General features: G+C 41.6%; 1 protein-coding gene across 2 annotated transcripts in view; it reads left to right on the top strand.

Moving 5' to 3' along the window:
* Positions 1 to 22,583, top strand: part of LOC122790793 (cholesterol 7-desaturase nvd-like) — a 255,316-nt gene that overhangs the window by 5,700 nt on the left and 227,033 nt on the right. Inside the window, exon 2 of one of the 2 annotated variants that reach the window (XM_044058414.1) lies at positions 840 to 3,731. The exons of the other annotated variant lie outside the window; for it this stretch is intronic. Within the exon in view, the coding sequence (XP_043914349.1) occupies positions 1,402 to 3,684 (2,283 nt within the window). The 5' untranslated portion in view covers positions 840 to 1,401 and the 3' untranslated portion in view covers positions 3,685 to 3,731. Of the gene's footprint in view, positions 1 to 839; positions 3,732 to 22,583 lie in introns of those variants that run through there. 2 annotated transcript variants of the gene reach the window in all.

The following is a 22,583-nucleotide window of genomic DNA, read 5'->3' as shown; positions in this document are numbered from 1 at the left end:
GATTTATTTGTGTTATGTAGCCAGTGTTTTTATCCCCTGTGTATGTGGGCCACACTATACTGTTAGCTGGCATTTACACGTGTCATGCATGTAAGCATATGTGCTATAATTCTGGCTGCAGTGTGAGGCCATTGTACCCTTAATTCTAGAAGTTTTTATTTATTTATTCCAGTTTGGTGACCGGGGAGGTCCATTGGGCTCGAGAGCCCATTTTCAGTGGAGGCCCGGGGAGAAAAGCTCCACATATCTAGTTACATAATAGTTTTTACATTAAGATGTGAAGATTTGCAAGTTACATAAACATATAGAAATTCTTCACATTGATAAGTTACATATCATATTGAAATAGCACACGAAAAAAATTCTTTTACACTGCAAAACAAGTTGCATAAACATATAGAAATATTTTACATTGCTAAGTTGTGTATCAAATTGAGATATCACACGAAAGATTCTTTTACATAGCATTCAGTATGGAGTTGTAAACAACAAATGTCTCCCAAATGTCAGTCTTAATGTAGGAGTTTATATTTATCACCATAGAGTGGGTGAACCATGGGGCAGGAACTTTCATAAGTCTCTGCTTGTTACTTTGACACAGATCATGGTGTTAGTCAGGGCTGCATGCTTTCTCTTACGGTTTCTACAAAAGGTTGTACTTGCTGGTTTAGCTTGCTTTGAACACAAGTACATTTTTCTTTCAATGAGCAGCAAGTTCCAGTGTTTACTATATATTCTTTTTTGTTATGTAATTATTGGTGCATTTAAACCCATCTTGTTGGTGCTGTTCATTAGAGCATTTACAGAATAATGCTTATGTTGTATTTTTTTCTTTATAGTGACCTAATATACATAATAAAACGAAGCCGGGAGGTTTGTAGCACACAGTGTCACCAAATCCAGTCAGGAAAGAATCCAACAGTTTCAAAGTCTGAACGCAACTTTATTAATGAAAATAAAAGCGTTTTCGCTGCTGATACAAAACGCAGCTTCCTCAGAAACAAAATGCAGAATGAAAAAGGTTTGGCGCCAAACAGTACATTTAAAACTTGCACAAGGTTTGGACATTTTTGAAGCTGAAGTCCAGCCTTCTTCTTCTATCCAAACTTTGGATAGAAACCACCATAATAACAATAAACCAAGATGGAACAACAAACCTAAAGCGAACAACAACACGAACAATGATAGGTCCAGGAAAAACAATTCTGGGACCTGTCCTAACAATGATAACAACAATTTTTTAGGACAGCTCCCACAACGAACCTACCAAACAAGGAGCAGAACTCGGAACAATTGAACTGTTCCAGGGACTCTCTAGATGCAACTACCCATGAAAATTCTGGTTTACGAATTCAGTGTAACTCAAAAGGTGACTTTAAAATATACAATTTTTCAGATGTTATGTTATCATCTGAACTTATTGAAATTTTGTCTCGTGGGAATACTTTTGTACCCAGCTCAAATTTTGACCTGACTAAAACAATTATCGATCTCAAATGTTATGTCAGGAAATTGAACCTAGACTTGTTATTCAACAATTCTATTTCTGTTCCTAAATCTGAGCTAAAAACTCCGAGTACATTTAACCCCCCCTTGCACACTGTGTTAAAAGTTTTTGAAAATGTTTGTGAGTTAGACCTCAGGGATATAAAAAATGATGTGAGGCCCAATAATTCCCAAAACATTACTAAGGAGCAGAGAAGAGCTCTATCTGATTTTAAACTTTTACCAGTTAGAGCAATAAAACCAGACAAAGGGGGAGGTTTAGTCATCTTTAATAACAGTATGTATAACGACAAAATGTCCTCTGTGTTAGATACATCAGCTTATTGCCTCTCATCTACAAATGAAATGAATGTTACCTATAGGAGGATTAGAGGTTATCTTAGGGACATGTTTTTGGAAGGAAAAATTGATGTTGAATTATATAATTTTCTGGATATTTCCTTCCCTAAAGTGCCAATGATGTTTGGCATTCCCAAGATTCATAAGAATCTTGAGAATCCACCTATGAGGGCATTGATAGATGGAAGGTTTTCTATGACCCACAACAGTGCTAAACTAATTGACCACATTTTACTAAAATATTTAAAGAAGATTCCTTCCATTTGTAAAGATTCCTGGACTTTTCTGAGCAATATCAGTGAAGTCACATTCAATACAGATTTTAATTTCCTAACAATCGATGTGGTGGACTTGTACACCTCCATCCCACACCAAGAGGCCACTGAGTGGGTTGGGATGAAATTAAAGGATTTGGGAGCCACCAATAATGAAATTAACATTGTCACTGAATTGCTTGGTATAGTCCTGGAATCTAATTTTTTCATCTTCAATGAAGAAATCTTTTTGCAAAAGCAAGGTGTAGCCATGGGCTCCCCTTGTGGAGCCAGTGTTGCCAACATATTCATGGCTTTTTGGGAACACAAGTATATTCTTTCAAACTCTACGTTTAATGAACAGTTACGCCTCTATACGCGTTACCTGGATGACATTTTCATTTTGTTCAAAGGTAACGCAACTGAGGCTGATGTATTAGTTGATTATATGAATCACACGACTAAGTTTTTGAAGTTCACACACTGTTTTTCTGTCCAAGAGATTGACTATTTAGATGTCAACCTCAATAAGGATGACATCAGTAGGACGTATATGTCCAAAGTGTTTAGAAAAACCACCTATTGCAATTCCATCTTGCACTTCACTAGCCAGCATCCTTTTAAACAAAAGAAAGCTATTATAAAGGGTCAGCTGGTCAGAGCTGTGTGTATGTGTAATTCATCATCTGCTTTTGGCCAGGAATGTTCTTTTCTCAAGAACCAGTTCTTGAATAGAGGTTACCCGGTCACATTAATAGATGAGATTATTACTGAAATTGAAGTCAAGAGATCTGTTGGTTTTTACAAACCACTACTTAAAGTAATTGATGAACTTATGATTGATACTATACAACTTGACTTTAATTCCGTGGTTGAAGACGGTACTCAACCTTCTGTTAATATCAGGATTGATAATCTAGTAAAGGCTAACCTCTTCACTAGCTTCATTACAGCTTTCAGTAATGATGCTGGAAAAATTTGTAACATTCTGACTAAAAATTGGCAATTCATTAGGAATGACTCGCTCTTGTTTGAAAAGTTAGGACCTTTCCCTAGAGTAGTGTTCAAGAAGGGAAGGAACTTAAAAGAACTTTTACAATCTAGACAAAAGTTACAATTTTTTAAATGCAAAGGCTCTACAACTTGCGGCACCTGTAGTTGGTGTCATCTAGTCAGGGTAGGGCTTTCCTTCTCTGTTAATGACATTAAATACGATATTCAACATACCATCAATTGGAACTCTAAATCAGTAATTTATGGAGCATTTTGTAATGCATGTCCTGCTTTCTATATTGGCAAGACAGACCGTAAATTACGTCAGCGTATTTACGAGCATGTCTATGCCATGAGGACCAACAAACAAGAGAATGCCTTAGCCAGACATGTGGCAAACTTTCCTGACCATAAGTTTTCTTTCATGGGAATAGATCATATTCCCATGAGTATTAGGGGAGGTCCTTTGTCCTTATTGTTAGAATTTCGCGAACTAGAATGGCAAATCAAATTAAATGCATTTCATAGCCCTGGTCTTAATGATAATTGCAACATCTCAGTAGTGCTAAAAATGAGAAGTTACATCAAATAACCTTTTTTATCTGTTAGCAAAGTTGTTATAATGTGATTATTTCATGATAAAATACACATATATACATATTTTTTAATAACTTTTAAAACATTGAAAGTTGTGAGTTTTTACCATTTTGTATTTTTTATATTTTGATAATTCATATGGTGAATTTATTTAATTATTTGTTTTTATTATTTGATGGTTATTAGTTAGTTAAAAGGTGTAGAGTGATGTGGAGCGCCTGAGAGGAAATGATGTCTTTTGGACACACCCCTTGCATGTTTTAAATGTACTGTTTGGCGCCAAACCTTTTTCATTCTGCATTTTGTTTCTGAGGAAGCTGCGTTTTGTATCAGCAGCGAAAACGCTTTTATTTTCATTAATAAAGTTGCGTTCAGACTTTGAAACTGTTGGATTCTTTCCTGACTGGATTTGGTGACACTGTGTGCTACAAACCTCCCGGCTTCGTTTTATTCAGTTTGTTGTGCCGGTTTTCGCTCAGACCTAATATACATATAAATGAATAAATGCAGTAATCAACATAATGGCAAAACGAGTTTTTGCAGCATCTAAAAGCAGCATTTTCATGAACTTTGAAAACTAAGAAACCTGCAGATTAATTTTATACTAATACTACATATCTTTTCACGTGGTTAGTTGTCAAAGCGATTGTATAAGGTGTGCCGAGGGAATAGACAGCCATATTGCATTATACGTCCGCATAGGTTTGGCTTCTGCATTCACTTAACATAATGTTTGTTTGTGTCCTGATTTACACAATACATGTGTCTAGGGTGTGCATGACGTAAATATGAAATGCTTTTCTTTCAGTACACTGGAAAGAAATTGCCTTTTTATTGTGTCTGATTTTCCACACTACTGTGGCTTGCCTCATGTTTCAGACCTCGACTGCGTTGATGGGAAGGGAGGAATTGAGTAGCATCGTAGGTTTACAATGAAACTGGATGTGGTTTGTTGATTTTTGTTATACCTTAGTAAAACTCATTGATACAGCAGACTATTTTCTTGTCAGTAGGTTTAGTAGAATAATACAGTCTGACTAATACTAGATGCCACTTGCATGTCTTCTGCCTTCAGCAGAGAGCATTTGTACCAAACTTAAGAGGTAAGGCTGAGTACAGCATAGTAACTGTGGGATTCATACCCCCTTCACAGAATTTATATGAACGCTTAAACTTATGAAGAATGACAACTTCCCTCCATTAGCTTCCAGACTGTTCAGAGGTGCACCAGTATACAATCTTGGACAGCTTAACCATTTAAACTAGCCTTCTCTGCACCGACTATGCTTTAGTAGTCTTTGGTCCCAAACTGTGGGAATCTTTCTCCTCTTTTATTTAGTTATTTATTTATTTATTTATTTATTTATTTGCAGTTGGTTTACCAGGATAGTCCATTGGGCCAAAAGAACCCGTTTTCAATGGAGTCCTGGGGAGAAAATCTCCAAAAACAATTAGCAAGGTTACAATAAGGTATTTAGTTTCAATTGTACAATTCCTATGGACTTGGAAATACAGTAGACTAGTGTACAAACATATACAAATATTACAATCTTGTATCGCTGAAAACAATTTACAATATAGTAACTGAGAGGCTTTTACAACTTAGGGTGGGCCTCTTACCCAAGTTCTGTTCACAAATAAAAGCATATTCCTAGACTCCAGGAACATTTAACTGCTCTCCCTCTCTGGTCATATAACATAACCTGTTCATTCCCTTTGTCTGTCTAAATACCTTGCTCTGACTCTCTTTTTGACTGATTCTTTCACCATGCCACTCTTTAATGTGTGCATATATTGTGTTTTTCAGTCAGTCTGTTTAATGTCATTCATCTGTCGCCTTTATATTCTTAAGCAAACTATGATATTCTCTTTGTATATTATGTATGTATGTATTGCATTTTGTCATTTTCTTTGTATACAATGTATGTATTGCATTTTGTCATTCTCTTTGTATACAATGTCCTTTCTTTAATTTTCTACAATATTCCATCAACTCATGATCTTGTGATCAATAACCCTGTTGTTTGTTCAAGACTATAAAAGCTCAAAGGCTAAAATAGAAATCATCATCATCCGGATTTGATCACCGCACCAGCCTGAACTGAGCTTAGAGACATTTTGCCAGTGTCGGCCTTGCCTTGACTGAACAGATAGCTGCACTGGATAGGATTGAAGTCTCCCTATCAGTGGCAAAGATTATTTTGTTTATGCATATGCTTGTAAGTACATGATCTATTAGTTTTTTCTATTTATTTAGTATTAGTTTTGCTGTTTATTTAGTAAGTTTAAGTTTGAGCCTTGGTGTCTTGTGTAATTTCTAATCGTGTATTAACCTCAGATCTTAGTAACGGACTAGTTCATCCTCTTATTGTGTTTTTCTCAGTTTGAGACTGAAATGGGCGCAATAAGATCAGTGCTCTACTCTGGTTAAATTTAGAATAAAACAAAAATTTTGTAACTGAATGGTTTGCTAAACATACGGTGGTCATGGAGGTGTCAGGGTAAGGGGTGGCATATGCCCGTGTGTAGTGGGGACTGGTATGAGGAATATAGGTAGGAAGGGGTTACTTGTAGAGGAAGATGCCCTTTTTGAGGATCTGAATTTTTTTTTTTGCAAGAAACAGCACTTATGACAAGGCAATCGCACATTTTTATATAAATGAAAACAAACCATATTGAAATATTTTCAGTTGTTAACATTATCTTCTGCACAGTCATTGTCAGTCAAACATTATGCAGCTCATTCAAATCGTGCCTTCCCTTAAAATGCATTCCTCGTCCAAAACAGTTATTTTTTTCTGTATTGTTCCCACAATTCCCATTTTTTGTATGCAAGTTGCTCCTACCCGAATCTAAAATATCCCACTTTCAACTATATTCACTGCCTCTGGTACAGATGGTTTAGCAGTTGATTTCCATTTTCTAGTAATTGCTTTTTTGGCAGACAGCAGAATTGAACTCTGCAAGACCTTGCTATGCCTAGGCAATTCTGATTCAGTATCACAAATCAAGAAATCAGTAATTTACACCAATTTGCTCAACCAGTATTTCTGCCAGAGTAGTCTGCAGCGAGTATTTCAAGATCTGCCAACTCATTATATTCCCAAAAAATATGTTCCCAATCACACCTCCAACATTTTGAAATATACCCGAAGAGAAATTCTTTGGAGTATAAAAATACCTATGCAAACTCTCCTGTTGTTTTTCTGACTTACTTATCTACTCTTACAATACCAAAGGTTCACGCACGAAAGACAACGTGCGGTCCCAAAAGATCTGTAGAGCAACAAAATTGGACCAGCACATAGAGGATTGCCAATATTTTATTTTTGAACCAAAAAAATCTAAATGTAATGGTTTTTAGCCATTACAAAAGCAAACCGGTTTCGGCTTAGAAAAGCCTTTATCAATGCTACAAAAAATCTCTTAATTAAAACAAGTCCCCGCCATATCCACCTGTGTATATATAGTCAAACACTTAAAGGGACATGCACACCATATTCCCAAGTCCATAGCATAATGAAATAACATCTATCTAAGACATTATTTAAAGTAACTGCTATATGTGAAAACATTCATGATGTAAAACATGACCACCACTATAATGAATTATATCATAACTATTGTCTCAAAATAATATATTAAAGATGTATATAGAAATTAAAAAATGATAGTATTACTTGCTAAGTGGTTGTAAATGTACATGATATATAATGCTAGATGTATAATAGTTTCTCAATAACAAGATACAAAAGTGAAAATAATTATGACAAAAATATATCTGATAAATATGTATATTGTATCATTCTGATTCATTTAATCTAGGCATGAATAGGCCACCTAATTTGATAATCCACATGTTCTCCATATGGTTGAGTTTACTGTGCCAGCCTGCTTTGAAATTTCTATGTAATGTTATCCTATCAATAATAACAAATTTAAATACAGCAGATGGGTGATCAATAACGTGTTTATATAGTGCATTAGTTAAACGTTTATTCCTGATAGCACTCATATGCTCCCCTATTCTGAATTTTACAGGCCTAGAAGTCTGGCCAATATAGAAGGCAGAGCAAGAACACGTTGCTAAATAGACCACCCAGTCTGAACTGCAGTTTGCAAAAATTCTAATATTGAACACTTGAGAAGTGTTTCTACTTGTAAACTCAGTTGTTTTGGATATATGTTTGCAAGCAGTGCAATGGCCACATGGGAAGCAGCCCACTAATATGTCTCCAAATAAAGTTGTTTGGTTTGGGATATTGGGAATATATCTCTTGTAGTGGGTGAGGTATGAATTGATATTCCGTCCTCTGCGATAAGAAAATGAACATTGTTTGGGTAAAATATTATTCAAAAAGTCGTGTGCTAACAGAATGTCCCAATGTTGATTAACAAATTTAGAGATATTATCAGTGTTAGTCCCATAAGTAGTTACTAGCCTCAACGTCTGATCAGAACCCAATGCAGAAGTTACCCTTTCTTTTGATTTATATTCTAATAGTCCTGTACGTGTTAACCTGTTGGTTTCATCCATAATATCAGAAAGGTTGTGTTGGTCATAACCACGATTAATAAATCTTTGTGACAAATCCAAACTGCAGTTGGTATAATCTTGTTCAGAAGAGCAGATTTGTCTGATCCGCATGAACTGAGAATTTGGGATGTTGCGGATGATGTGGCGTGGATGAGAACTGTGAGCGTGTAATAATGTGTTATATTCAGGAAATTTACGGTGAACCGAAGTAGCTAGTGAGTTGTCTGAAAGTCTAGTAACTGTTACGTCTAAAAAGACGATCTTATCATACTCGATGTTAGCAGTAAATATGATGCCAAAAGAGTTGTTGTTCAAATATGTTACAGATTCAGACAACTGATCCAATTCTCCACGCCACACCATCCAACAGTCATCTAGATATCTGCGCCAGATATCCAGATCCTAAATATATGTATTGTGCTGATCATCATATATGAATGTGGCTTCATAGTAACCCATAAAGAGATCTGCATATATGGGTGCAAAGGATGCACCCATAGCCGTGCCCTTGATTTGCCAATATGCTTTCCCTTTAAAGTAAAAGATGTTCTTACGTAACACAATTTCTATCAGTTGAATCAAAAAATTGTTGAAGCCTGTGGCGTATAAGTCTGAGTTGTATAGCCAGTATGAGACAGCACGAATCCCAACATCATGAGGAATACTGGTGTAAAGGGATGCCACGTCCAATGTACAAAGCCACCAATTAGGTTCCAGTTGAGAATCTTCGATGATGTTTAGAAACTCCGTGGTATCTTTAATACGAGATCTGATTTGTTTCAGTAGTGGTTGTAAATAATATGTAAGAAAAGCTGACAAAGGCTCCATTAAAGACCCTCTACCCGACAGTATCGGTCTACCAGGGGGGTGAAGGGGATCCTTGTGTATTTTGGGTAGCAAATATAAATATTGTGAGGTTGGTTCCTGCACCTTTAGTTGCTTAGCTACCTGTTCACTTATAATGCCTTGTTCTACTGCCAAATCTAGAAAAGAACCCATTCCCCCTTTGAAAATGGGAGTTGGATCAATACTCATCTGATAATTGGCGTGATGCTTCCTCTATATATGTTGTGTGGTCCATAACTACAATGGCACCCCCTTTGTCGGCCATCGTGATGACTATATCATGATTTTCCTTAAGTTCAGACAAAGCTTTCCTTTCAGCTATGGTGAGATTATTGGATGTAGATTCGTACAGAATAGAAGTGTGCAGATCCTTCATAACACAATCTCTAAATATCGAGACATGTTTATTCATGGGTGGAATAAATGTGGATTTGCCAAATCTAAAATCTGTTGATCTTTGAGTGGTATCAGAGTCTGCAAAAAATAACTTGAGGTTAAGTAAACTACAGAAATCATTTACATCCTGTAATAAATGATTCTCAGAGACTGGTGCACTGGGGACAAAATTCAATCCTTTATTTAGTAATCTTATATGTGTAGGAGAAAGATCAAAAGAAGAGATGTTGAAAATATTATCACTTATTTGACCATCTGTTGCAACAGACATTGTAAGGTTGGAGTTCCCAAATTTAGATCTGTGCTTTCTGCCCCCCCTCCTCCTACCCTTAGATCTAAAGGGGTTGGTTGTTTCCTTTTGGCAGCTGGGGACACCTGGCGTGAGGGAATCTCACCATCAGTGGCAGAGGAAGTATCTTCCTCGGAAGTGGCATCAGATGTCACCTTTTTATGTCTTAAAATGGACCTGGGTCATTTCTTGCTGGTATTATGGGTGTTTGTGTAATCTAACTGTCTTGTGGCTAACAAAGGGTTTACCCTTCTCATAGTCCATAAGATCCCTGTTGAACTTACGGATTTTGCGTTTCATTAGTTGTGTTTCCAATAGAGCTAGATCCTTGGCAAGATCAGAAATATGTTGTTGGTAAAAGCCCTCTTTATTAAATTGTTCAACCTCACTACACAAGGTTTGAATCTCTAATAGTTGACTTTGTATAGTTCTATTGTAATATCTAGATAAACAGTCAACAAAATGCATCGAAGACTGATGTTGAGCCTCTGCCCATTCTCTGGATAGTTCACTATCTATATTGGCCACTAGGGGTTGCAGACGAACCCTCAGTAATACTTGCATTTTTTAATTTCTATATATATCTTTAATGTATTATTTTGAGACAATAGTTATGATATAATTCATTATAGTGGTGGTCATGTTTTACATCATGAATGTTTTCACATGTAGCAGTTACTTTAAATAATGCCTTAGATGTTATTTCATTATGCTATGGACTTGTTAATATGGTGTGCATGTCCCTTTAAGTGTTTGACTATATATACACAGGTGGATATGGCGGGGACTTGTTTTAATTAAGTGATTTTTTTGTAGCATTGATAAAGGCTTTTCTAAACCGAAACCGGTTTGCTTTTGTAATGGCTAAAAACCATTACATTTACATTTTTTTTTGTTCAAAAATAAAATATTGGCAATCCTCTACGTGCTGGTCCAATTTTGTTGCTTTACTTATCTACTCTGTCTATTCTTAATCTTTTTTTTCTAACCTCCCCTAATTGATTCCTATAGTTATTATGCAGTACTTTAAATGCCCTGCTAATTATCTTTTTTTAACAGCAGCTTCTGATGTTCTACATATTGATCACGGCTGCAGTAGCCTTAGCTGTATGAATTATATCCTGCTAAGCATGTGACAGCTAGGCCAGCTTCCGTCAGGGAACCTTCCACTCATTCAAACTGCCAGGCATCTCAATTTGTGCTGACTAAAAAAACAAGTGTGGCTGCAAAGCCCTTCAGAGCTTTACTGCCGCCAAAGAGTATGCTCCTATGAGGCTTTGGCGGATTGACTGTTGGCTTGTGCTTTCCTTAACAGGACAGATAAGTTCCCTTTGAGGGGGAAAAACGCTTCCATTTTCTTATTGTTAATATTTTTTTTATTACTTTTCTCTTCAGGAAAGTTATTTTAAAACTAGGAGTATCGTGTTTTAACAGAATGTCTCCAAACTATAACATACTTTTAAATGAAGCACTTGCTGTTTCTTTTAGTTTAAAAGTAGTGTTACTTAACTGAAAATTATTTCCTGTGGAGAATTTTGTGTTTATTTTAATGTGGGGCTGCCATAATATTTCAAAATGCTTTTTGCTGTTTTTTTTTTTTTTTTATTTGTTTATTTTTGTCAAAAACAACCCCACAAAAATAATTTTTGTGGATTGGTAGTTTTACTGGCATTGCTGCTTGTTTTCCCCATGATAGAGATACCATTTTTGGTTTGACCATGGAACAGATTCAGTCCCATTGTCGGTCCTCCTTCCAACCAAAAACAGAAAAGGTTAGGCAAACAGCTTTTGCCACTACAGCAAGCTAACTAATTGCCTCAGCTGCAGGTTGGGGACTCTGCTGTGGTCATATGCTGTACCTTAGACCACTCATCTTTAACTCTGGAGATCTCTGGTGTAGTACCTACAGATATATTGTGAAAGTATGGGGAATGTTTTATGTATTTTCTTGTGAAGAAAAATCTGCTCTAAATAGCTTAATTTCTTCTATTGTACAGGCCACTGCTCATTGATTACAGTGTGTGTATGACTCTGATAATAATTCCAGGGCAGTGGCCAGTGGTACGGATTTAAGTAGGTTTGCTTGACTGCATTCTCAAAACCTCCCAGATGATATCAATTAAATTTTAATTAAATTTTAAATTCTCCCTTGGATAGAGCTTTAGTGTTTGGCCCTTCTGCTGTAGAAGTGATCAAAAAGTGTGACTAAACGGACAAGCTGAGAGGGTATTTTTCAGCCCTCCTTTTTTTAAAATCATCCAAGGGATTTTCAACAGAATTCAGGTAAACAGACATTTGCAAAGAGGTACCAAAGAGAAGTTTCAAACACCCCAAAACCAAGGATACTTAAAGTCTGAATGACTATTCGAGACCTTGTGACCCCGTCCCACCTTGGCCATCTTTTTCTTCCAGAACGTCAATCTCTCTATTTTTTTTTCTGTGGCAACAGATTGTTTCAGGCAAATGTTTTCTGGAAGTCATTCACCAGGGTTGCATATGGCAGTCGTAGGAAATCCCCCCCCCCCCTTTCCAGTGAGTCATTCCCTATCCTGTAGATCAGACTATTTTGCTTGCAACTGTTCATAGGATCATAGCAAGTTACTAGGCTACTGGCCCTGAAGCCCTTATAAACCAAGCTAATAAATTAGCCCATGTTCCCACAAGCCCACATCCAATGCCCCTGTCCGGCAGGCACACGGGGAAACCCAGGGGTGTATTTTCTATTTCCCACACAGTCATCCAGATTCCTCTTAAAGGGGGATAATGTTACTGTTCTTAATGTAGAGAGGGTGTCTATGCTACAGATGGGGGGAGTCTCTGGGGGAAAAATCTGTCCAGTTAGCAAGTCTTACTGATGTCGCAGACCAAGTTGAGGTTTTGCGTGTGGGTCACACAAGTGGAGTTAATTTCTTCATATCCACAAGACAAATTGGGGTCAGAGATTGCTCTGTATGCCGGACATAGCTCAACTCTGAGGAGTCTGTATGAGACAGAGTAGAGGGACAGGTCTTTTAGCCTATCCATGTAGGATAGATTTTTGAAGCCCTGGATTCTCCTGGTCAGGAACATCTGTGGTGTCTCCAGTTGCTGCATGTGCTTTACCAAAAAGTGTGTTATACTCTATGATGGGCCTGATAAGGGAGGAATACGGGGAAGTTATGACTTCCTTGTTCCTGGAAGAAATACCTTTACTAATGAGGTGAGCCATGTAGAAAGATCTCCGTACTATGGAGGCAACATGGTGATAAAATGTTAGATTACTCTCAACCTGGGTGCCCAAGTCCCTCACAACTACTTGTGTGCTTAGGATGTTATTAATGTGGTGATTTGTGGAGATGTAACTCTCCTCAAAGGGGATATTGATGCCTTTTTTGGCTTTAAGTTTGAGGCCATGTTTCTGTCACCAGATATTTGCCTGGGTGAGACCCACTTGTATGTCTACATCACTAGGGGAGTTGATGACAGCACCCAGCTTGCAGTCATCTGCAGACTTGGTCAGCCATAGACCTCTGGTTTTGGCTTGCACCTCAGAGAAGTATGTCCCAAACAGCTGGGGTGCGCTGCTCATTATGGGTCTACTACTTGAGGTAGCTTCTCCTATTTTGACTGAGTTTTATCAGTGAGCCAGTTGGCTACCCATCTGGTCACATACAGATTTATGCCAAGCCGGGATAGTTAATTTATTATGTCCGAGAGGGGAATAGTGTCAAAGGCCTTGGCCAGGTCAAGGTAGGCAGCATGCACTGTCTTACCCTCGTCCATGGCTTCGGTGACTGACTTGAAGAAGTCTACCAAGTTTAACAGGGATGATCTCCCCTTGACAAAACCAAACTGTGTGGGATCAAGAGTTTGAAGGTTGCCTATGTCCTTGTTAATGTGGTCAGTGATAATGCATTCCATGGCCTTGCAAATCAGACTAGTTAGGCTGATGGATCTATAATTGCTTAGATCGATGGACACTCCACCTTTGTGCAGAAGGATGACTGTGGCTGTCCTACACTCAGCTGGGACAAAATCAGTAATCAGATTTAGGTTGAATAAGGTGCCTAATAGTGGTGTGGGTTCCTGCCTGAGTTGATGCAGGATGCAGCCTGGGATGTTATTGGGTCCCATGGAAGCTGTATTTTTAACCTTTTGAGAGGACGGTAATGAATTGATCTGAAGTAGGAAACTTCATTTGATCATCAACCTGTGGGTATCGCATCCTCCCTGGATCCAAGCCGGCAGCTTTCCAAGCTAGAGATCCGAGCTCCAAGCTCCTCCCCTTAACCATAATGCCCTGCCCCCTCCTTCCAAGCTCCAGATCTCGTTTGCCGCGACTTTGTCAAGCACGGGTTTTTCGAGCTCCTAGCTTTAGGCGATCTGTGAGTAAGAAATGTTTCTTAAAATCTTATTGGTTTTTGTGTGTGCAAACAGTTAACTCCTTAGTTTAAACCCCTTTGCCATTCCTCTTAGTTTAAAGCCTAGTACTCCCCCTTTTTTTTTCCCATCAGGTGTTTGTGTGAGGCGCATGTGTGTTTTCTTTTGGGATTATGGCCGAGGCCTCTAAGGCCATTTTTTGTAAGTGCACTGAGTGTGGTCATAAGCTTTCCCCAGCGGATGGCCACACTGTGTGTCCTCTGCCTGGGGGTATCGCACTTGTCTTCAGGCTGCCAAATTTGTGCAGCTTTTAACCCCGAGCCCTGAGGGATAGGAGGAATAAGCTGATTCTGGTGGGTCTTCTACCCTCTGAGTTGGCTTCCTCCTCCTCTCCCTCAGTGGCTACAGCTGTGGCTGTTCAGCCTGTTCCCGCTCCCCTGGCTGGGACTCGACCTCCCATTTCTTCTCGGGGAGAGAGGGACTCTAGGAAGGAGAGGAGAGAGAGAGAGGGAGAAAGAGAGGCATCGAAGCCACAAGCGGCAGGCCGACTCTGCCCCCTTGGCCCCGCCTGCCAAGCTGCTCTCCTCACCTCAGAAGATTTCCGGGCCTTCCTCCCCTTGGCTCCGTTCTCCACGCTTCTCACCGGAGCTGGAGGAGGAGGCCCGACCATCTTCAAGGTCATCGTGGTGGCCCTCCCGGCCAGCTTCGGCGGCCTCTTCTAGGTCTACCCGCAGTCTCTCCGATGCTGATATGGACCGGATGATGCGTTGTTTCCTCCAAAGCCAGATGCAGATGGGAGTGCTGCTGCTGCCTCCCCCCCCCCCCTCTGGGAGGGGGAGTTCAGCCCCACTTTTTGCCCCGATAGCTCTTTCTCCGATCCATTTTCTGGTTTTCTAGCCGTCTGATCTGAGGAGTCTGAGCCGGCACCAACTGTTATAGTTACCTCGACGTCGACCATGCCATCGGGTTTGTCAGATCACCTTTCAGATCCAAGATCTCGGATTAAGGGGGGCCAGTGTGTCTTCGGCTCTGTTTCGGTCTGAGCACAATTCCCTCTTGGGTCTGAGCACTTCGGCTCTGACACCGATCCCCTTGCCGGGTCTGAGGGTGTTAACCACGGAGCCCAGAGAGATTGGTTCACCCTCTGCTTTCGACGTGGTGGAGAGGGTTCTCTCGAGAGGTTCGAGACTCCCTACTCTTTCTTCAGATCCAGCCCCCACTCCCTTGCAGCTGGGCTGATCTTCCATCATCCAGTCCCAGGGGCAGCCTGCATTGACGCCCCAGCCCATTCCACTGGCAGAACACAGCCCTGTTAGTGAGACCTCCTCGGACAGTCCTCAGACAGTCCCACCGAAGAGGTCCCTCACAAATGTAAGTGTAAGAGGAGGCTCTTGGACTCCCCTGAGTCACTCACGGAGGACACCGATTTGGAAGAGGGGGAAGGTTCCCCCAGGTCACCCCCCGATGACGTCTCCTTTGGAGACATTATGAAAATGCTTTGCCTGAAAGGGGGGTGGTCAGCCCTAAAGCCTTCCTCGGACGAGTCAGTGTTTCTGGAGGTGTTTGACGTAGGCCCATCTACCTCTTGAGTGTCCCCTCTGGCCGACCCCCTGGTTGACCTCATCACTACCAGGGAGTGGAAGGAACCGGACACTGTAGAGCCGATCCCCAGGAGGCCACACAGGATTCTCAGTCCCCCTGTGGATAGGATGGCTTGGAGTAAGGATTCCCCGGTAGATGCCATGGTGGTGGCGGCAGCCACCAAGAGGGAACTCTCAGGATAGTTCCTCGATCCATCCCCCTGATAAGGAGTCTCTGACTATGGATCGTATTGGGAAGCAGATGTTTGCTTCAGCTACCTTTTCTATAAGGGCGCTGAATTACTTGGCCCATGTAATTAGAAATCAGCGGGATCTGGTGAAAGAATATGCTGAGTCTTCCCCCGAGTCCATGTCAGCCGAGGACAAACAGACTTTCTTGGCTCGCATGGCCACTCTCAAATCTGTTTCGAACATGTTTATTCGTTTACTTTCCCATGCCACGGAAGGAGCCGCTAGAGCCTGCGTCCGGTATCACCTTAAGGCATCATGCCTGTCTCCGGCTTTGTGACTTTGCGGAACCTTTCAAGGTGTCCTTCACGAATGCACCCTTCAGTTCTACTCTGTTTTGGAAGACCGTCCGCGACACATTGGTTCAGAGCGAGAAATATGGGAAGACACTGTCTGCCGTCAGAGTCTGCTTCTCGGCTCCTCAGAGGTCCTTTTCTAGGAACCAGAGAGGACAAAAGAAGATGTGGTTCCAGAAGTCTCAGCAGTCCCGTTACTCTCCGGACCCTTCGTCCTTCAGAGGCAGAGGTTGACAAGGTGGACGTCGGCCCAGAGGCAGAGGGGGGCTGAAAAATTTTGGGTCGCGGGAATCCTTTTCTGATCGACCCATGCAGCAGCCCTGAGGGGTTGCCCGACTGCTCCTCTCTGGAGGCAGTCAGGGGGCATTTTTCAAAGCATTTGGCCCAATGGCAGTTCATAACATCAGATCGCTGGGTGCTTTGAATAATATCCTGAGGTTACCTATCCTTTTCGTAAATCTGCCTCCTTAGTCGAGGCGCCCCCCCCCCCCCGATGTACCACCCAGTCAGAGGGGGAGGCTGCAGCTTTAGAGTTAAAAAAGCTGCTAGAAAAAAGAGCCATCCAGCACGTCCCCCCCAGGACAATCCGGATTAGGCAATTACTCCAGGTTCTTTTTGGTGCCAAAGAAGACGGGGGACTTGAGGCCGATCCTCGACCTTTCAACAATGAACCTCTTCATTGCCAAGGAAAAATTCCGGATGGTCACACTTCAATCCATTCTGCCCCTGCTGCAGGAGAAGGACTGGATGTGCTCCATAGACCTCAAGGATGTGTACCATCACATTCTCACGGGCAGGCATTCCAGGAGGTTTCTCCGCTTCCGGCTAGGGGCCAGTCATTACCAGTTCAGGGTCCTACCCTTCGGTCTCGCCACAGCCCCCAGGGTGTTCAACAAGGTCATGGCAGTTGTAGTGGCCCACCTGAGGCCTCAGGGAATACAGGTTTTTCCTTACCTAGATGACTGGCTCCTGACCGCCCCCACCAGGTATCTACTCAGCTTAGCCAGGAATTGCTTCCTACTTCTGGCATCCCATTTGGGGATCACCATAAACTTGAAGTCATCCCTCCAACCAGTTCAAGTCTTGGAGCCCATAGGGGCCAGGATAGACATGCTTCAGACCAAGGCCTTCTTGACGTCAGACAGACTTCGTAGTTTGACCTTACAGTCACCTGCCCAGTCAGCGGAGTTGGTCCTGAGAGCTCTAGGGTCCATGGCAGCGGCAGTCAACCTCATACCCTTAGCCCGCTTGCACATGAGGATTCTCCAGTGGACATTACAGGTTCAGCGGTCCATCCTTCACCATCCGTTGGACTTACCGATTCCTCTCAGCAAAGTGTGCAGAAATTCTCTCTTGTGGTGGCTCCACTCTCGAGAGCTTTGGGAAGGGTGACCATTTGTTATGCAGCAACCCCAAGCCACAGTGACCACGGACGCTTCTCGCCTTGGGTGGGGGGCATTACGTGGACAGAACTGTTCAAGGTACGTGGACTCAGACAGAGACTGTTCTGCATATCAGTGTTCTGGTGATGAGAGCGGTGCTTCTAGCATTGCAAGCCCTACATGCCTTTCTCCCTCCAGGGACTATTGCGATTCAGTCAGACAATATGTCGGTGATCTGGTAAATCAACAAACAGGAGGGTGCCAGGTCTTACCTCTTTGTCGAGAGGCCATGAGAGTTTGGGATTGGGCGATATCCACCAACCGTTTTCTGTTAGCAATGCACATTCCGGGTCGTTCCAGCATCCTAGCGGACAAACTGAGTTGAACTATCCTCTCACCTTATGAGTGGTCTCTGAATCCCTTGGTAGCAAAACAGATCTTCCGCAAGTGGGGTCAGCCTTGCTGGGATCTCTTCGCGTCGCCTTCCAATGTGAAGTTCAGTGAGTTTTTCGCTCTAATTCCCCCTCTGGGGGAAAGCCCAGAGACACTCTAGTTCATGCTTGGCCACTCTGTCTTCTGTATGCTTATCCTCCTATTCCATTGATAACGAAAATTCTTACAGAAAGCTCGTCGGTTGGGGAACACTATTATTCTCATAGCCCCATTCTGGCCTAGTCAAACCTGGTTCCTCTGCCTGCAGTCTCATCTTATAGCTCCTCTCTGGATCTTGGATCCCATCCTGTATCTAATATCTCATCCTTTGGGATTGAAACCCCCGAACCTGGTAGATCTCAAGCTCTCAGCATGGTTGATCCAGTTCCATTAGTTGCTAGGACTCCTGGTATCTCGTCTGCAGTTAGATCTATCCTGGTAGCGGCGCATAAGCCATCTACCAGGAAGGTTTACAATGGTAAATGGAAGCGGTTTTCTGTTTGGGCATCTCCTAGGAAATTGGACACTTTCACTGCTCCCATCCCAGCAGTGCTTGATTTTCTATCGCATATTTTTCATCAAGGGACCAGTTCTACTGTAAAGGTTCAAATGGCTGCCATCTTGCATTTTCACATTGGAGATGATCTCGGTCCCCTCGCTTCCGCCAAGATATGTAAGGCCTTCCTGAAAGGTACATTTCTTTTGAGACCCCCTGTTAGGAACCCCGTCCCTCCTTGGGATCTAACCTAGGTCCCTCAAGCTCTAACTGGACCTCCTTTTGAACCTGCAGCCTCTGCTGATTTGAAATTCTTGTTCTGGAAAACTGCCTTTTTGGTAGCCATTACCTCAGCTAAAAGAGTGTCTGAGCTTCAAGCTGTCTGTATTAGAGCCCCGTATCTGGTTTTCCATAAGGAACAGGGTCTCTCTCAGGACTAACCCATCTTTCCTACCTAAAGTGGCCTCCAAGGCAAACATCAATCAGTCCATTAATCTCCCAATTTTCTTCCCTATCAAAACAAAGGGGAGTACAAACTTGATTTGTTAGAGGTTCATAGACTGTTACGGTTTTATTTACATAGAACAGCAGCCTTCCGCAAGTCTGATCAGCTATTTGTCTCTTTTGCTAAACTCTTCTTGGGTAAGCCTGTGTCGAAGGTGACTCTGGCCAGATGGATTTCAAATTGCATTTTGTTCATATATAAACTATCTGGCCTACCAGAACCTACTGGAGTTCGCGCTCACTCTACCCTTTCTATGGCTACATCAGCTGCATTCTGGTCGAGAATTCCCTTGGATGACATTTGTTCTGCCGCTACTTGGGCATCCTCTCATACCTTTATCTCTCACCATAAATTGGATTTAGTGTCTAGAGGATGGGCGGCTTTTGGCTCTGCAGTGCTTCCGAATATCCTTCCTGGAGAACTTTTCAAGTTTTTTGGTAGCTGGGGACTCTGTCCCACAGGTTGATGATCAAATGAAGTTTCCTACTTTAGATAAAGACGTTATATACTCACCATAACGTTCCATCTGAGTAGGTAACTTCATTTGTCAGCAACTGACCCTCCCTCCTTCCCCCTAACCTGGTTCTTTGATTTCCTGATCACTAGGATGTTTTATCCAGGTCATTTGTTAATCCAGGTTGTTACTTTGTCATGGTGAGATTATATAGATGGGCAAACCCTATATGGGGATTGGACGGAGGTGGCAGGGCATTATGGGTAAGGGGGAGGAGCTTGGAGCTCGGATCTCTAGCTTGGAAAGCTGCCAGCTTGGATCCAGGTCGGATCCGATACCCACAGGTTGCTGACAAATTAAGTTACCTACTCGGATGGAACGTTATGGTGAGTACATAACTTTTTTTTTCCTAGAGATAAGGGGTAGGGGGCAGGTGCTATGGATATCCTGGATTACTGATGTGGGGGGATAGAGGGGTGAAGTTTACACTGAAGCAGTCTGTCAGCAGCTTAGGTATATCCACGGCATTTGTGTACGTGGTGTCCTTGACTATTAGTTTTGGGCAGATTACAGACTAACATGGGAGGACTATGGCTGACCAAGGTCCCAGATGACTGCAAACTGGGTGTCATAATTGACTCACCAACTGACACAAGCATCCTCCAAAAGGGTCTCACAGAGATGGATAACTGGTGCCAGAGCCATGGCCTAAAGCTAAATGCCAAAAAGTGCATAGTCATCCCCTTTGGGAAAAACAAAGTGCCCACAAATTACCACATAGGTGGTAATCCATTAAGTATGGAAGAAATAATTAGGGATTTGGGGACCCAAGTATATAGCATTCTCTCCTTTGACAATCACGTTGCCAAAGTGGTTATAAAGACCTTCTATATAGCCCACCTTATCATGAAAGGGTTCACATCTAGATTGAGAGGTCATTGTGCCCCTCTACTCATCACTCATCAGGCCCATAATTGAATACAATGCCCCATTTGGGATGGACCTTACCCGACACCTGCAGCAACTGGAAAGACCTCAAAAGTAGCTCACCAAGAGGATCAAGGGACTCGTACAGATGCCCTACGCAGTTAGGCTAAAGAAACTCCAGCTCTACTCAGTTGCTTACCGCCTACTCAGAGGCGATCTGTGCCTGACATATAAAGCCATGTCCAACCCAGAATTAATGGACATGCTCCACCTCAGGAAATCCAAATCCCTTAGAGCTACACGCTCCAGGGACTTAAACCTCAGCACAGAAATAAATAGTACATGCTGGAGGGACAGATTCATATCCCAGAGGCTCCCCTCACTCTGGAACAAAATCCCAATCCATGTTAGGCAGAGTCCCTCAATGACCCTCTTCAAGAGAAATCTTGACAAGTGGATGGGAGATCGTAGGTTTACCCCTGGGATCTCTTCTTTGTCCCTACTAGACAGAGGCACAGTAAACTAACCTCAAAAGGGCCATCTTCTGTGACCTACTATACAGAGGCACAGTCGACTAATCTAAAAGGGTGGCAAAAGCCAAACACACTCTGGCTAGGCTTATAAATGCCCTAGGGCAGATAGCCTAGTATCAACCTATAAACCTATGTGGGTGTTTCCTCTTAGATTGCAGATATATGTGAAGGCCTTATGTTTATCTTTAGCAGATGTGGTCAATTTGGACTCTGTTAGCTCTGGATGACTACTAATACCCACATTTGCCTGTTTAGGCCCACATTTGCCTGTTTAGGCCAAGGAGAGATTGCTTCCAATTTGACACCTGTTACTTCTTGGTCCTAGACAGCAATTTTTTCCTTCTGTTGTAGAGTTTATTTATAACTAATGTCCACCAGACAGGTTTACACTTCCTTGAGGAAGAGGATTTTGTACCGTCGGGTATTGCTGAATCCATGCATTTTATATAAATGGTCGTATAGTACTTTGGTGTAGGTATGGACATTAGTGTCAGTTCCTACTGTTGGGGAGGGGCTTGTGAAGCTCTTTGACCTTCCCTCAGGAGGTTATAATGACCTTTGCAGAAGTTTTTTTGCTTAACCTTGGCTGGCAAGGGAGGTACCAGTATCATCATGTGCTGTCCCAAGGAAAGACAGAGTGAGTTCCTTCTTTCCAAGGGGGGGGGGGTATTTGAGGATGATCCTAGTCCTAAAGAAAGAAAAAATGCTTTAAGACCAGTTTTGGATCTTTCTTTCCTAAAACTGTTTGTGATAATGCCCAAATTCAAAACTGTCACTTCACAACCTGTTGCCTCTTCTTCCTCTTTGTTTCTTGGTAACAGTAAGCTGAAAAGATGTTAATCACATTCCTGTTCATCCAGACTTCAGGTGTTTAAGGTTGTGTGTGTCTGGGTCATATCAGTTCTCTGCATTATCCTTTGGACTATCCATTATACCAAGAGTGTTCACAAAAGGTCTCGCTCCAGTTATGGCTCATTGCAGGCTACAGGGTAGCTACATTTTTCTGTATTTAGGCAACTTGCTCATCTTTACAGGGTCACTTTCAAAATGTAAAAAAAAAAAAACATTAATAGAACACTTGATATACAGATACCACTAGGCCAGTGAAATGAAGCTGCGACCACAAGAAAGATAATCAAAACTTTAATAAAATCACTCTGAGACCTCGGCAAAAAAGCCTTCCAGGAGTTAATAATTCATAGCAAAAACAGCTCTGATACATATAATACACACGATTAAATGCAATTAAATAAACAATTAACCTATCAGGTCATTTTATAGGAAAACTCTACAGTTATTCATTATTCAGTCTATCTGGAGATAGTGTTATACTTAAAAATAAATAATGTCTCTTTATACAACTTGTTTTTTAACACAGTATCATCCCTAGGTGAAACCTGTTCTAAAATACATGCTTTTAAGACAGGAAAAATTACTATTATGTGTCAAATTTAAAATGCAAGGCAACAGAATTTACAAGATTATTATTCTTAATACCCCTGACATGCTCTTGAAGCCTTAATTTAAAAATTTGTTTTGTTTCCCCAATATAGAGAACAAGCCACAAGGGCATGTGCCACTCCTTTAATAGTGTACATATACAAGGATGTGGG

Source organism: Protopterus annectens, chromosome 16.part0 (genome assembly GCF_019279795.1).
Source record: "Protopterus annectens isolate FY-2018-M chromosome 16.part0, PAN1.0, whole genome shotgun sequence".
Lineage (NCBI taxonomy): Eukaryota > Metazoa > Chordata > Ceratodontiformes > Protopteridae > Protopterus > Protopterus annectens.
The sequence above is the reverse complement of the archived record's forward strand: the minus strand, read 5'-3'. Positions and strand labels throughout refer to the sequence as shown.